We start from the raw sequence: 16,229 nt of genomic DNA, 5'->3' as shown, positions 1-16,229 counted from the left end.
TGGTTAAGCTTCTGAGTTATTGTACTACATAGTTTCATATTCCAAAAGCCCCCTGTGAAATTTGGAAATGTATGTAATTCCTTTCAAGGAAAAATCTCTCTCCTTTCCCCTTCTTCATACATAGCTTGAGCTACAGAATATAAAAGGAAAAATGAATATCTTTGAAACAACAATTTATGAAATCCTCCAGTGCCTCACACCTTCCACTGGCTCCATCCCATGGCACCCATATCAGTACTTCCTATCTGATGAGTATCGGACCCAGGCACCCAGGATCTTCTGTATCTAAAACAAAAGAGCAAAGCAGCCATGCACCTAACTTTGTAGCTTACATTTCTTTGACTTTCCTGATTTAACATATTAACAGAATTGCTTTTAATGCCTTTTTTATATTTTACTTGCCCTTCTCTTGCAGGACATAGTTATTGCGAAGTGAATAATGGAGGCTGTACTCATTTATGCCTGACCACCCCAGCAGGCCGCTCTTGCCGCTGTCCTGACAACACTGTTGGAGTGGATTGTATAGAACAAAACTGAGAGCTAGCACACAGAATGTGTTAGAGCTGCAGTGTCCTGTTGGAAATGTACTGTAAATAGTTCACAGCTATCAACACAATGAAGACCCTTCATGATAAGTTCTCCATGCTGCTGACAGGGAGCAAGCCACAACACACACATGCAAGTGCGTGCACACACATACATGCACACACTGTTTGGCGGCATTCAGCCAAGTGTGTAATGCCCAGTACTTTCTTCCTGTAGTTAAAGATGAAGTTGGGATCCAGCTGAACCTTAGCTGGCCAGACTGCAGGCCAGTAGCTCCCAGGTGAATTTATTAGGTATAAGATTGTATGGGATTGTGTGGCATAAGATTGTATACATTCACACTGCTCATTCAGACCATTACTTTGGCTGTTAATTTTATTACAAAAAACCTTAATGAGTATACTCTAGCATACAGTAGGCAGCATTCCCTCTAAGCTGTGCAGTGTGTGTGGCCACGCAGGCATGCCTGGCAGTGCAGCATGAGTGCACCTGTTTAGCCACATGCATCACACAGCTTAAAGGGGACACTGACAGCAGACTTCTCCACCAGCTCACATTGCCTCTTCATACTCTATGAGCTCTTCTATTAAAACAAGCTCTAGTGGGTGTTGTACAACTTTCACTGGATTTTTTCCAGAAAGCCTTATTTTTTGTGTCTGGCTGACAGATAGCTTTTTAATATCCTCAGAGCTGAGAGTCTAAATACAAATCCCAACTCACATTACTCATCACAAATGAGTGTTGGTTAGTTGCTGGTTTATTTTTTTAAAGGGACACATTTCCTTAGTAGTGTTTCATTTCTATTGTTTGTGATGCATATAAGCATAAAAAAGCAGGGCTTGAAGGGACCTCTGGAGATCATCTAATCCAACCGCCTACCTGAGGCAGGATCATTGCTATCCAGACTATCCCATACAAATCCATTATCTAACCTACTACTAAAACTATGCAGGCAACCTGTCACACAACCACAAAGCATAGCACCTGAACCTGCCACAGGTAAAGCAAGGGGACAACAGTGGCCAATGTCCTGCTGCTGTAAAGGCTGTTGAAATCCAAGAGAAATCCAAGAAGGAATGCTACAGAGAAATGCAAACCCCCACAATGTATCCGTCTGACCATGGGGTAAAATTCCTTCCTGGCCCCAACTGTAGTAATCAGTCTGGCCCTGAACAAAGAGACAAGATTTTCTAGCCAGGAACCTCTGGGTTTTGTTGTGGGCAGAAGCATTGGCATGCCACAGTCAAAATCCCCAGCCTGAGCTGTAGCCAACACCCAGTGCTTCTGAGGAAGACAAAAAAAAGCCCCCAGACATGTATAGCAAAAGGAGAGTGGGGAAACATCCTTCCTAGCCCCATGTGGTAACCAGCAAAGCCGCAAAGCATAGGAAATAGCCATAGTAGAGCATAGGTGTAGCATCCCTGAGCAATGCTTATCCAATCCTTTCTTGAACACCTCCAGCGATGGAGAGTCCACAGCATCCCTGGACAGTCTGTTCCACTGCCTTACCGTTCTAACAGTGAAGAAGTTCTTCCTGATATCTTTTCTAAACCTACTTTGCTGCAATTTCCAGCCATTGGTCCTCATCCTGTTCTCTACAGCTAGAAAGAAAAGGCATTCTCCCTCATCTTTCTGTTAGCCTTTCAGATATTTGGAGATTGTTATCATGTTAAGAGCTTTTTCTGCAAGCTCAAGATGCTTATTTCCTTCAGCTTCTTCTCATATGACTTGCCTTCCAAGCTCTTCATCATTTTTTTCATTCACTGCTGGACCCTCTCTAACTTCTCCATTTTTTTAAATGTGGCTCCAAAAAACTGAACCCAATACTCTTCTTTAAGCTCAAAATGATATGTTCGTTTTATCCTATCATTTTCTGTCCTATTTGGCAAGCTTGGTTATGGGAGGGTGGGGTTCTTTCACAGACTATGAGCAACCACAGCCATTGAGTATTTTATTGTCAGAAGTGTTGCCTCTGTCTCAGGGCTTCAGAATGAATAAAGAGTTTGCCCATTTCAGGTGCCATTTAAAACAAGAGCAAACCATCTGCACTGGAAACTGACACACAAGGTGGAGTGTGTCTTCACTGACAGAATTTATGTGAAACAGGCAGGGGAGTCCTGCACCATCCCTCCATAAGAAATTACACATTCTTATATGAAAGCACAGTTCTGAAAAGTCCATACTGTAGCAGTGGGGTTATAATGTTGTTGTAGCCCTGATGGCCTAGGAAATGTTAGAGAGGTGAGCATTTTGGGGCAATATCTTTTATTTGGACCACCAGTATGGTTGGGATAGGGGTAGACAAGCTTCTGAGTGCAATGTACCTTTCCTCAGGACAGACCTGAGAAAGGGCAGTTTGTGCCCAAAAGGTTGTCAAACCTCTCTCCCAGCTACATAATTGGTCCAATAAAAGATCATTTGCCTCTTGTAATGTAGCAGCACATTTCTGGGGATGTGATTTCACATCTGTGCCTTCTGCTGGCAAGGTAGCTCATCTGCAGCAGCAAAACAAAGCATGATTGTGGAGGTCTTGGATAAAAGCAGCTACCTTTTAATAACTCCTGATCACAGCAGTAAATTATAATACCTACCCCACAGCAGCTAACATCTGCAGGCCATTCTCCTCCAGATTTAAACAGTGTTAAAGCAGAGCCAATTTTGAGCCTAAGCTGTGTGACAATTTCCTCTTTTACTGATATATTTATCATAAAAATACCAAACTCTATATAGAATGTTTTAAAGTTCTTTGTATAACTCTTTATAACTTTTGTAATTCATTTTATATCTACACTTAATCAGGTACATTTTTAAACTGTAAATACCAAAAAAATGTGCTGATATGAAGGTGCTTAATACCTGTTCCTCCAGAATTATTCAAATATCAGGTGGTGCTTTAAAGTTTACACTCTGTACAGCTATCTGTAGTACAGCCAATAAAGATTTTTTTTTGTAAAAAAAGAAAAAAAAAAGGTCTCACCTGCAAGGAGTGGGGGGGAAGTGGTATCTTGTGCCTGTAAGTTATCTTCTTGCAAATGTTACCTGTTTTTCCCCTATCCCGGTTATGTCAGTCCTTTTAATCCAGGGGTGGGCAAAATATGGCCCATGGGGATATCTGACATGCCAAGGCATCTGGCCTATGGTAGATCCCTTGGTCCTGCCTAGCCCAGATGCACGGGGTAGCCCAGGCTGTGGTGCATAGGACCATTCCCACTGCCCACAGGTGCACAACGAGGCTGCAGCAATGCAACAGTCAGACTGCTTCTCAGCAGCCCAGCACAGCAGCTCACTGCCCAGCTCCCACTGCTGACGTCACCACTGTTGCCAGCCCCAGCCCCACTGCCTGGGCTCCCTGACCTATCTGCCCCACATGCACAGTCAGAGGCTCCAGGCAGAGTGGGTGAGTGTGGTCACTGGGGAGACTGGCCCAGGACCCGCACAGGCAGGGCATGCTTGGCCAGGCAGATGGGATGGGGTCGTGGGTGGGCAGGGAGCAGCATCAGCGAGTGGCATGGTTGAGTGGCACAAAGGCTGAGGCCCAGATTGCAGAGTGGTGTCAGCGCTGGACAAGGCCCAGTGTCAGAGCCATGCTCTTCTGCCTGCGTGTCCGCAAGAGCAGCGTTGCTTCCATGGGCAGGGGCATGCCGGGTCTGCCCTGGGCCCCAGCCCTGTGCAGGCAGTGCCCCATGGTCCTGGCCCCGCCTGCCTGTCCCACTGCCAGACACTGCTCCCTGCGCGCCTGCAGCCCCATCCCATCCACCCAGCCGAGTGCGTCCTGCCTATGCATTTCCTGGGCCAGTCTCCATAGGTATTTCTAGAAGTAGCCAGCTGGAGTGACCTAGTGTTGAGGGACTGACATGTTGGCCTAGATGTCAAGCCTAAGCACTCAGCAGAATGGGAGCTGTTATAAATACTGTGCCCATTCGGGCCTCTATCCTGTCCCTGATGATAGCTAGCACCAGATCAGAGGAAGATGCAAGAAATCCCTCTCTTTGGAAGGTCTCATTTCCTTATAATTGCAGACTAATTTATACCTGGTAACATTAGTTTTTGTTCCCTCCCCAAATGATTTTTTGTTACAATTAAGTCATAACTCTGGCAATTCTTGTTACCCATATAAAAGTCCAATCCCGCCTTGAATCTTGTGAAATTTGAGGCTTCAGCAGTGTACTGCAGCAGTGAGCTTAAATTACATTTTGTGTGGGGAAAGGTGTTTCCTGTAAGCTAGCTTGGCTCTGCCATCCCAGTAGATTTGGCTCAGGCATTCATCTTTTTTTTAGTTACTATATATTGAAAGAACTGTTAAAAACCTGAACATACTGTTGCTTTTGCCCAAATGCAAAGACTGTTATGGCACCTTTCATAAAATGAGAAGCTGTTGGTGCTGTTCTTGGCCAAATTCCCTCACCTGTTTCTCTACCCAACTGTCCTGTACTGTGCACCATCTACCTTCAACCACAGAATCTGCTGTTCTTGAGTGGCTCTCAGTTACAAATTGCCTTGGACTGTCACAGAGCCATAGAGAAGTAGGACTGGAAGGGACCTTAAGAGGTCATCTAGTCCAACCCCCTGCTAGAAGCAAGGTCATCCCTATCCAAACCATCCCATACAAACCATTGTCTAAACCCTGACACAGCATAAACTTAACACCCTAACCTGCCACAGGTAAAGCAGGGAGGGTGACCACAGTAGCTTCTACAATATGTCTCAAGAGGTCCTGGTCAGAGAGCCACACCACCCCTGCTAAAGAAGAAGGCAAAAACTCCCAGTCCATACCAATATGACCACTGGAAGTCAGTCATCTCTTTAGATGCTGTGGATTTTAGAAATATATGATTTGGGGAAGTGGGGAGTTCAAGTTGTTTTGAATTGGGTTGAAAAAGGACTCCCCCCTATGTGACATTGGTCAGGCTGCAGTTGGAGTACTGCATCCGGTTCTGGATGCCACACTTCAGGACGGATATGGACAGCATCAAGAGGGTCCAGAGAAGAGCCACTCGCATGGTCAGGGGGCAGCAGGGCAGGCCCTACAAGGAGAGGCTACAGGATCTGAACCTGTTCAGCCTTTGCAAGGGGATCTGGTGGCCATCTATAAACTGGCCAAGGGGGACCAGCAGGCCATGGGAGGGTCCCTGTTCCCCTGATCAGTACTGGGAGTAACAAAGAATAACAGCCATAAATTGATGGAGAGTAGGTTCAGGCTAGACATCAGGAGGCACTACTTCACAGTCAGGGTGGCCAGGAGCTGGAACCAACTTCCAAGGGAAGTGGTGGTCGCTCCTGCCTTGGGGGGTCTTCAAAAGGAGGCTAGACGATCACCTAGCCAGGGTCATTTGACCCCAGCATCCTTTCCTGCCCATGGCAGGGGGTCGGACTTGATGATCTGCTCAGGTCCCTCCTGACCCCACCAACTATGAAACTATGAGCTAGAAAGTTGGGTGATTTTACTCACTAGTACAAAAAAAGGGTAAATTATTCTCTGATTTCTTGGAGATGTATGTTAGCTAAAGATTTCAGAAATGTTTCCATTCAGGTCTACTCCTAAAGGCTTCAAAACGTATATTGTTAAGTAAGCAACATGTGGATAATTTTTTCTTGCAGTTACCCCATAACGAAAATTGTGTCAGCAAGGATCTGAAAAGAAATAAATTGCAACTCAGCATCAAGTTCGTGAGAGGATCAGTGGGACACAGAGCTAGCCAGGAGGCACTATACAATGCAGTGTAAATAAAGTGCAAGAGTTCAGATGCAAAGCATTCCCCCAAAATGAAAGACTAAGTGTTTTAATCCCCTAAACTGCTTGAAAATCTTGACCATTCAGTTCGCTTGCAGAGTCACTTTACCCTACACAATAGAATATAACCAAGCACTTATAAAATAATTAATCTGTAAACTTGTTATATATGTTGCCAGGAAGTATGTCCCTGATTTCCCCCCACTGGGGAGGAGCTGAAACATTTACATTTTAGTGAAATGAGGGATCTGGCATTTCCTTCTATATCTGAGAAGCATTTGGAAAAATCTGTTGTTCTTCCTTTGCTTGTTATCCCCATAGCATTCCCTCCTAGTACAGCTGCCAGTTCCGAGTAGCTCACAGAATTGCAGCATCCTCCTAAGTACCTTTCCAAGTTGGCAGACTTCTTGCTCTGCAGTTCTCCAAATACACCATTTTGTCACAACACATTAGATTTTAATTCATGGGCTTATAATGAAGAATGACAGGCGATTTATTAGAGGATAAGAGGATAAATGGCTCTTCAGTGACAGTGTCACACTGCATCAGTTTAACGTAGGGTTAAATATGGTCTGTTTCTCATGGCATTCTGCTGTGAAAAAAGGTTTGAAACAGCACAAGAACCTGCTTTAAAATAAAGTTCTTGCTATCAGCCAGGTTGTGAAACACTGGAGGAAATAGACTGTACAACTGTCTTGTTTACAAGAACTAAATGTTACATCCAAGATCCAATGCACATGTCTGGGGATTTGGCAGCATTTCACACAATAACCATTTAAACTGTTTCCCTTGTTTTAAGTTCTGCTCCACTTGAATTCTGCCAATGGCTTTATTTGTGTATATAGGTCAGCAGGTCAGAAAGATGGAAGTAAGAGCTGTTTCCTCTGACCATACAAATTAAAACTCTCAGGAAGTTTGATTAAGCACTGAGTGGCTCAGCTGCTCATGCCGTGCCCAGAAAGGGTTGATCAACAAAATAACTGAGAATGTTCCCATTCTCTAATTCCAGCATCCTGCTACAATAACATATCGGCATCACACAGGGACCGTCATCTACTACAACATTTCCATTGGGCATCTTATAGAATAGCCATCTCACCATGCCCAGGCAGTGAGCACACCTGGAGTATCCAATACAGTCAAACAGTTAAAAGTGACAGAATGAGATGATTGCATAATTGTGTACAATAAATGAACAGGAAACCATGATCAAAGACCAGCTGCTTTGTGGGCAGAGAAAAACAGATTTTGTTGAACAAATTATGTGTTAGAAATCATTCCCTTGGCTATAATTATATATGGACTTTCTCCATCCTCAGTTATCTTTTGTGCTCAAGAGTAAAAACAGTAAATTCTTCACAGGAAAAAATGTATTTAGTGGATTTGTCCACTTTTTGCTTGAAAATTATCTATGTTTACAATTGTACTTGCCATTCAACTGATGTTCTATTGGCCATTGAAGTAACTGGGAGCCTTATCTGACCCTTTGTGAAAGTATTTCAACCTGTCTTTGCAAATGGTTTGTTCAGGTCACTGTTGGTTCTGTGCTTGTTATCTCAGTGGCATAGTGTTGTTTGCCTGATTGTCTGTCTAGAAAACAAGCAAAGAGAATGGAGGGATCATTTACCACAATATGTGTTTATAGGTAGACACCTATTATGTCCTGTCACAGAAGGATCAACTTTTGCAATGGCTGAAACCTACATGCCAGCTACAATCTTCAGGTTCCCCTCCGTTAGATTCCATGTGGCCACTGATTTAGGCTCTTCTCAGGTGTTCAACTGAACAGGTAAATTAATTAATTTGGGAGTCAGGAGTTTTCTAATAAAGGTATTTTTAATACTAGCCATAAATTAATATACTGAAACAACAGAAACAAGTTTTCCTTTGGGACAGATACTTCTGGGGAGATTAATATTCCATAGATGAAATCTTGCCTAGAACCATCCAGATAGAAGTTGCTATTATATATATCCATTTCATTTCTCTATTAAGATCATTTTTAAGCTGCAATGAGATGTCTAAATTGTTTCTCATGCACTTAATCTGATCCCTTATTTGGTCAGCTGCAAGGAAACCAACTTCACATGTTTCAACCAGTGCTGTAGCCAGTTACGTGGTTTGTATTTTCCCCCCCTCAGCTTGAGCTGGGTTTGAGTGCAGAAATACCCAAGGAAAATGGCTGCATTGCTGATCAAAAACCATTCTTTTCAAAAATACTCTTTCATGAACAAGACACACTCACTATCAGGTTCCTAGTTAGTGAACTAGCAGTGGTGGTGGTAGGTAAGTCTATTTTGGAGAGGTGTAACAGATTGGTTTGCACCTTTGAAAGCAAACCAAGGAACAGCCAGCAGGTAAGAGGTACATGCTGATGAGGCTGGAGCACAGCTTGGAGGTTTCAGAGGACTCCCAAGAAGTGTCTGAGAAGTGGGAGAGGTTGGGAGGAAGCAGTTTTGCTCTAAGAAGTTGACTGTGTGCTGTTGAAGTTGAGATCGGGCTCCTTAGGGCTGGGCTGGTGTGGGCTGTAGTTCCTTTATATTTGAACCATTTTTCTATTCTGGAATTGAAACTAACTAAGGGAGCTGCATACTGGACTCAGTATGGTTGACTGTCTTCTTTCTGAGTGGGGACCTAGACCTATCCTACAGGAGGGCAGGGTGTACAGTGATGAGAACGGGGTAACTGGGATTCACATCTCTTCCTGGCTCTCCTGATAGTTCAATAGGGGACACCAAACCAGTCACTCAAGACCAATTCTTCCAAAGCACACCATTTCTGAGTTCCCACCTCAGATATAGAGCCTGACCCCAGGATACTGAGCACTTACATTTCCCACTAACGTCAGCTGAAATTCTGGACTCTGAGTGCCTTGGAAAATCAGGTCTTTGAAGTCAGAAATTGGGCACCCATAATTAGTCCCCACTCTCAAAAGTTTTGGCTCAGCCATCCCTATGCTTAGTTTACTCACTTGTAAAAGGAGCCAGGTGGCTCTTCTCAAGCTGCTAAGGGTATTGTGAGACCTATTTATGAAGTACTGGGAGATGCTTGTGTGAAAGTCATTGTAAAACTCCAACTATTATTTACTACCATCTAGAAGACCTTATAAGGAGGAAGGGCACTGTGTCCTAGTCCATGATGAGGGGTTTTAGGTGCTATGCCAAATCAAATAACAACAGTATGAACAAACTCCTACAGGATAATAAACTGTACTTAATGGAAGTAATCATGGGATTTGAACCTGCACTCAAACAAATTGTCCATTGACTTATGTGGCAATTCTGCTTTGGTCAGGACTGCATGATGCACATGGGCCAAACTACAAGCATAGTAACACGGAAAACTGGTAGGTGTTACTGGGCTGAATCATGTCATTTTCTGAGCATTCCCAGGCCCCGCACAGATGACTCACACAACACATTGTCTGTCTAGACCTCAAGAAAGGCATAGAGCACTGGTTCTCAACCTTTTTAGGCTCAAGGCACCCCTCGAAAAACACCAGCTCCTAGCTTTCACTTGCTTTTTGACTACAGAAAAATAATAGAACAATTCTTTTGTTGCAAAAAACTCAGACCACAACAGGTCAGAATGGTTTGGACATCATGGATTCCTCTGATATTTCTGGGTTTATCTTGTGAATTAGCTGATGAAATAGCAAAGTGGCTAGAGCACATGTCCAGGATTAGAGAGACCTGTATTCAATTCCTTCCTCCTCCAGGATATTTGAACCTGAATGTCATACTCTGGTGAGGCCTCACTTGGAGTATTGTGCCCAGTTTTGGGCCCCACACTTTAAGAACGGTGTGGATAATTTGGACAGGGTCCAGCACTGAGCCACAAAAATGATCTGGGGCCTGAGAGACAAGACGTATAAGGAAAGGCAGAAAGAACTAGGGTTATTTAGTCTGGTGAAGAGAAGACAGATGGGGAATTCAATAGCAGTCTTCAAATACCTGAAGGATGGTTATAGAGAAGCTTGAAATGTGCTTTTCTCTGTGGCCACAGGGGGCAGGACTAGGAGCAATGGCTTCAAGCTGCAGCAGGGAAAATTTAGGTTGGAAATTAAGAGGAACTTTCTAACTATAAGGGTGGTCAAGAATTGGAACAGGCTACCCAGGGAAGCTGTGAATTCTCCATGCTTGGAAACTATCAAAAGCAGGTTGGACACACTTGGCTGGGATGGTTTAGTCAGGGATGCTCCTGTCTTGAGCAGGGGCGGGTGGACTACATGACCTTGTGAGGTCCCTTCCAGCCCTACTTTCCTATAACCGAAGAGAGCACATGAATCCTAACCACCAGACAATTCTGAGACTGGGGTGAATTAAGTGTCCCTGAATCCCTCCTAATGAAGCCTAACTGCAGGATATTGAGGGTCATAAGGACTGAGGGGATTTCAAGGATCATCTAGTCCATGTCCCCCCACTCCCCCCGCCCTCCATTAAACAAGTTTTACTGTACTTAACCCATCTTTGGCTGCTGCCTATCCAGCCTGGTCTTGAAGTCTCCAGTAAGGCAGATTCTGCAGTTTCTTTTGGAAGTGTTTTCCAATATCTAGCTGCTCAGGTATTTATGGTTTTTTGTCCCTGAGGCTTGATCTCAATCTGCCTGCCTGCACTTTAAGCCCACTGCTTATCTCTCAGATATAGTTTTCTTGAATCAGGGAAGTAATTCATCATGCATAAATTTAAGCACATGTCTCTACAGGATTAAGGCTCACACCATTTCCTGTCTTGCTGTAAAAATCTTTATAAATAGTAAGGCAGCAGGAAAAAGCCTGTTTTTTTACAGCTTTAAAATAAGTCCAGGGCATGCTGTTTAAAGGGTTCTCTCAGAAACTGAAATATTTTAAAAAATATGATTTTTAAAATTCAAGCACTGTTAGTATACAGTATATAGAAAATCACTATTTAAAATTACACTAATGTATTTATGTAAAAGTAATGGAAGTTCAGGAGGAAGGAAGAGTCAAATTGAATTTTATTTTCTCATTCAATCTGCATTTGATCCATTCTTCATTCCTACTGGTGCCAGTGAGTTTTAGTTTCTAAAACAGACCGTCAGTTCAAGTATATGTCATCAAAATATTCAGAAATGCCAGATGCAGTCTACCTTCATGGAGTTTACAGAATTCAATTAGAAATGCAGGAATCTATGCATGCCCTCAAGCAGCAAAACTCAAATTACATTTCCAGATCTGAGTGATCTATTCAAATCAGCCATTTATCTATTTGCTAAATATATATTTAATTATCCTCCAGTTAGTCACTGGTATAGTCTAACAATTTGCAAGATGTTTACAAACTTAGCTGTATGTTCACTCTGGTGACAGCATTAACATAATCTGATTTAGAGCTTCAGTAAGTCACGATGGGTGCATCTACACAAGATGCTTTGAGCACAGTAGACTAATTCTCCTGCGCATTAGCATGGCAGACAAAACCTGTGCTAATGAGCTAATGTGCAGGAGAATTAGTCTACTGTGCATCAGCGTCACCAAAAAAACATGTACTGCAGCTAATGCACAGTAGTGCTGATTACGGCACATTAAGGTAGTACCTGTAATTACAGGTATCAAACTTAATATGTCATAATTACAGCGCATTAATTAATGTGTAGATACACCCATTGACTATGAGCCTTCAAGCTGAGGTTTAACAACCTTTGCAACAGTAGGATGTTAGCTGTATGGTTCCTTGCATCACCTGTGGCAGGTTAAGATGCTATGTCTTGGGTTTTGTGTCAGGATTGACTGTGTAGTTTTGCTAAAAGGTTAAACAATGGATTTGTAAAAGATGATTTGATTAGGGATGACCCTGCCTCAGATAAGGTGTTGGACTAGATACCTTCTGGAGGGCCCTTCCAGCCCAGGTTCTCTGTGATACTCTGATTCATAGAACTAATATGTGAATACCTCAGATACTTGTTACAGAATTGGTTTACGTAGTCTCAGAGGCCTCTCAGTGAAGGTGCCAGCTGGGTTGCTGAACATATCAAATCCTCAGCTTTTTTTTCCTGTCGTAAGTCAGTGTAATGCTCCATGCTTCCTAGACTGACCCAAACCCATTCTGACACAAGAAGAGTTTCCAGAGGTTTGTCAAGACTGTCTGGATTTCCAAGGCAGAGTTATTTTGCTTTGTACGGTAGCTTGTGCTTTTATATCAAATATACATTTATTTTGTATAAAGCTCATGCAGATGGAGTTGGTCAGGGATCAGCAACCTATGGCCTGTGGGCCAGATCTGGCCCACAGAGTCTTTTAATCCAGCCCTCAGACATGGGGTTTCAGCAGCAGTAGCTGGCACAGGGAAAGGCAGCCACAGCGGGCACAGGGGAAACACTCACCACTGCTGCTTTTCCCTGTACCAGCACAGGAGAAGTGCCCGCCATCTGCACTGGGAAAGTGCCTGCTGCCGCTGCTTTATCCAGCACCTGCTGCCACTTTTCCCTGGTGGGCACAGGAAAAAGCAGCAGTGGCAGGTGCTTTCCCCATGAAGGTGCAGGGAAAAGAAGCAGAGGGGGCAGCAGATGCATCCTAGTACCTACCTACCAGCCCTCCTCTGCCCTGAATTGGGTCAGTCTGGCCTGCAACTTTTAAAGGTTGTCAGCCCCTGTAGTTGGTCATTAGGGCTATGCGAAACGGCACCGTTCCATTTCGCCTTGAGTTTCGACGGTTCGACAGAACAGTGTTTTATAACAAATTTCATTTCAAGTCGAAACAGCTGTCCTGTTCTGTTCCACTGAAACAGAAAGGCTGTTTTGAGTTTCACTGGGGATGGGAAGTCAGCCCAGCTGGGGTGATTTCCTGTCCCCAGCGCTAGATCATACCTGGGGGCGGGAGGCAGCCCAGCTGGGCTGCTTCTCTGTGCCCCACGCTACATTGCTGAAGCATGGGGGATGAGGAAGCATTCCAGCTGGGCTGCATCTCACCCCTGGTGCAATGTAGCACAGGGGACAGGAAAGCAGCCCAGCTGGGCTGCCTCGCCACCCCCTGCTGGATCTTGCAATGAGGATGGGAAGTCATCCTGGCTGGACTGACTTTCCATCCCCAGCCTATGGTTGAAACGTTTCGACTTTCAAAATGTTTCAACCAGCCTTGTTTTGTTTCTAGGCTATTTTGAGAGCCTTTGTTTTGTTCTGGTTTTGCTGTTTCGACCTCCAAATTGGTCAAAACTGTCAGAATGAAATGGCTGGTGAAATTTCACACAGACCTATTCGTCATAATATGCCACTGATCTCCCTAGACTCATGCCAAGATTGGCATGCTTCAAGCCAGTGGGTGAGCAGCTGCAGCTAATGGAGGTTCAGTAATATCAAAGGGACTCTGTGTGGGGGCAGCAGCCTGCATTATCAGTTGCAAGATGACAGCTTTGAATTGCTGCTGCATGTGCAGACTAGCATTTTAAGGAAATCTTGCTGGAGTACCCTACAATTAAAAATCCCCAGAGGTCATGGCTCCTGGCTTTGATTTGAAATTCCACTTCAAACAACATGAATGACTTTAAATAGCAGAACATCACACGGATTCATTATCAGTGGAGCTGGTCACAATGAGTTAAGTAGAACCTGTGGTGTCTGCTGATCTGTTGAATTTTGGAAGACCAGAAGGAAATGAAACATTGCTACTCATTTTCAAGCCCACACTAGTGTTCAGTTTGGCTGGGGAGCGAGTGGAAGAAGTTCAGCTGGGAAAGGCCTCTTCTTATAGCAGCTAATTAAACTGTGGGTCTTGATCTCTGACCCCTTGGAAATAAGAATTTAGCATTTTTAGTAATGGTATCAAAGTGGGTGTTTTGTGGTATGTCCATGCACAACAGCTCCTCCTCTCACACTGAAACCTGCAGCTTTTCCTTCTCAGCATGGAAGGGAGGGTGGACATTCACAACAGAGCCTCCCCTCCCATGCAGACCATAGCTTCGTTTTACTCTCCTTTGTTTTCTTAACCCCCATTATTTATTCAGCTTACAGTGTTGCCCGCTGTACACGTTGCTCTTTCACTCCTCAAACTTTCCTTAATAATTTTCCTCTTGGAAGGGAAATTTGTATAATTTTACCCTTGGTCAAAAAAATACCCTTTGTTTGTAATATGACGTGCATGATAGTGCCTCTGATTCTCCTGTGTAAGATCCCACATCAAAGCACCTATGTACATATATGAAAGATCATATAGATCAAACACAAGGCTTCAGGCACCAAGTCTCCCCAGAAGGACCTACCAAACATAACTCCAAGCTTCAAAAAAAAGAAGAATCCAGAAATTCTGAACATGGTTAATGGAGGCGGTGGTACAACTCTGGTAACTACACACCATCTACTGGCCATTAGCATTCAGTTATAAAGTGGTTATTTGTAATTGTGTGTTAGTGCTGGTACCTCCACAGAGTTCTGTTCTTTGCCTGGGGAGATCAAAGCATAGGCCTTGAACTTGAAGAAACCAGTGAAGAAGTATTTGGAGTCATGCTTAGGTGACTGTTTTTTTAATAAGTTGCCTAAACAGTAGTGGCACAGTTTGGCTGGTTCTCTTAAGTCATGATTTCTGAAAAGAAGGGTAGCAGTCCAGCCACTTATCATCTGGTTCTCAGTCTGGTGCATGCGTTTCCTGCACTGAACATTAGCCAGTCAGTTGGGCAGCCAAAATGTCCTGTTCCTCCTGTACCACTCATAGTTGCTGGCTCTGTCATGATCAGACATAGCTCATCCTGGGTCTAACACATCTGACTGAGCTGCAGTTGCAGTTTCTAATTGATAGAGGCTGCCCTGGTTTTTGCTGGCCTAACATGAAAGCTTCTTGCTGAATCCAGGCTAGAAAGGAGCATGGGTAAATGGTAGGGTACCACATATGGTGTGGGGCCCAGTATTGGTACTTACTCCCTTACCTTCCTCCACAGCAAGCTTTACCAGGCCACCACAAAGCCCATCATCAACCCCAAGGGCAGAAGCATTCACCAGAGGACAAACTTCAGCATCCCTTTAGCACCAGCCACCCACAACCCACCTGCCAGCCCCTTCTACCAGCTCCAGTGCTCTCTCACCAACCAGAAAACAGGCACCCAGCAGCCACTAGTGGCTAACAAACCTTGCCCCTCTGCAACAATGGGTTTCCACCTTTCTCAGATACCTAGCACTCACCTTACTCCCCTCTCCATTACTTACCAGCTTCCCCCAGGCATCCTACCCCAAGTACTTTAGCTGTAGCTGCCATGTTTTGTACAGCTCTGTAAGCTGTCCTTACTATTGCTGGCCCCTGAATAGAATAGTATCTAACAGTATGACTAATTGAATTTTGTCATAAGTACCATATTTGCTCACACACCATATGTATTTTCTCCCAAAATCATACCTCCATAATTGGGGCATGCAACTTAAGTAGAGAAGCTGTTTTTTTTCTTTTCTGGAATAAAAGCAGGGTGGAATAGCATAAGCAGGCACTGTGACCCACGGCTGCTAAGATGACTGTCACTTCTTCGGTCTGGTGTTAACCCTCTCATAGCCACTGGTGAGGCAGTAGCTTTTGGCTGAAGAGCCACTATGCTGGCTGAAGGTGAATGAGCTGTTGCATGCAGTCTGTAGTATCTTGATGAGGCTTGTGGTGTAGAAACAGCGCTTTATTATTTACGGGAAAATATATAAAGAAGAATTTAGAGTAAAGAAGTAACAGTCTTACTACTGTCCTTTCAAGGGTCTGGGGGGGGGGGGGGGGGGGGGGGGCCTAGCCTTGTTGATGTAGTATCACACCAAGGAGCTCCTGCGGCCTGACCCAGACTGTCTCCTGAGATGCCACACTTCCTGGATACTCTGTCACAGTCAAGTATGAATCCAGGTGCATGTTTTATTTAGAGTGGGGTAGCATGCAAGAAAGTACAGTAACTTTTATGAAAGGTCAAACATTATGGGTTCCTCCATTTCTGAGTTGTCTGCTGTTATTTCCTGCCGGGCTTCTTCAGGCCTCACAGTA

General features: G+C 44.1%; 1 protein-coding gene across 1 annotated transcript in view; it reads left to right on the top strand.

Annotated features, from left to right (window-relative positions):
• The window catches only part of NID1 (nidogen 1), a 96,662-nt gene extending 82,933 nt beyond the window's left edge, over positions 1-13,729 (top strand). Inside the window, exon 20 of the mRNA XM_006258185.4 lies at positions 416-13,729. Within this exon, the coding sequence (XP_006258247.1) occupies positions 416-537 (122 nt within the window). The 3' untranslated portion in view covers positions 538-13,729. The remainder of the gene's footprint in view (positions 1-415) is intronic.
• The last annotated feature ends 2,500 nt before the right edge of the window (positions 13,730-16,229 follow it).

This window comes from Alligator mississippiensis, chromosome 1, assembly GCF_030867095.1.
Source record: "Alligator mississippiensis isolate rAllMis1 chromosome 1, rAllMis1, whole genome shotgun sequence".
Classification (NCBI taxonomy): domain Eukaryota; kingdom Metazoa; phylum Chordata; order Crocodylia; family Alligatoridae; genus Alligator; species Alligator mississippiensis.
The sequence above is the reverse complement of the archived record's forward strand: the minus strand, read 5'-3'. Positions and strand labels throughout refer to the sequence as shown.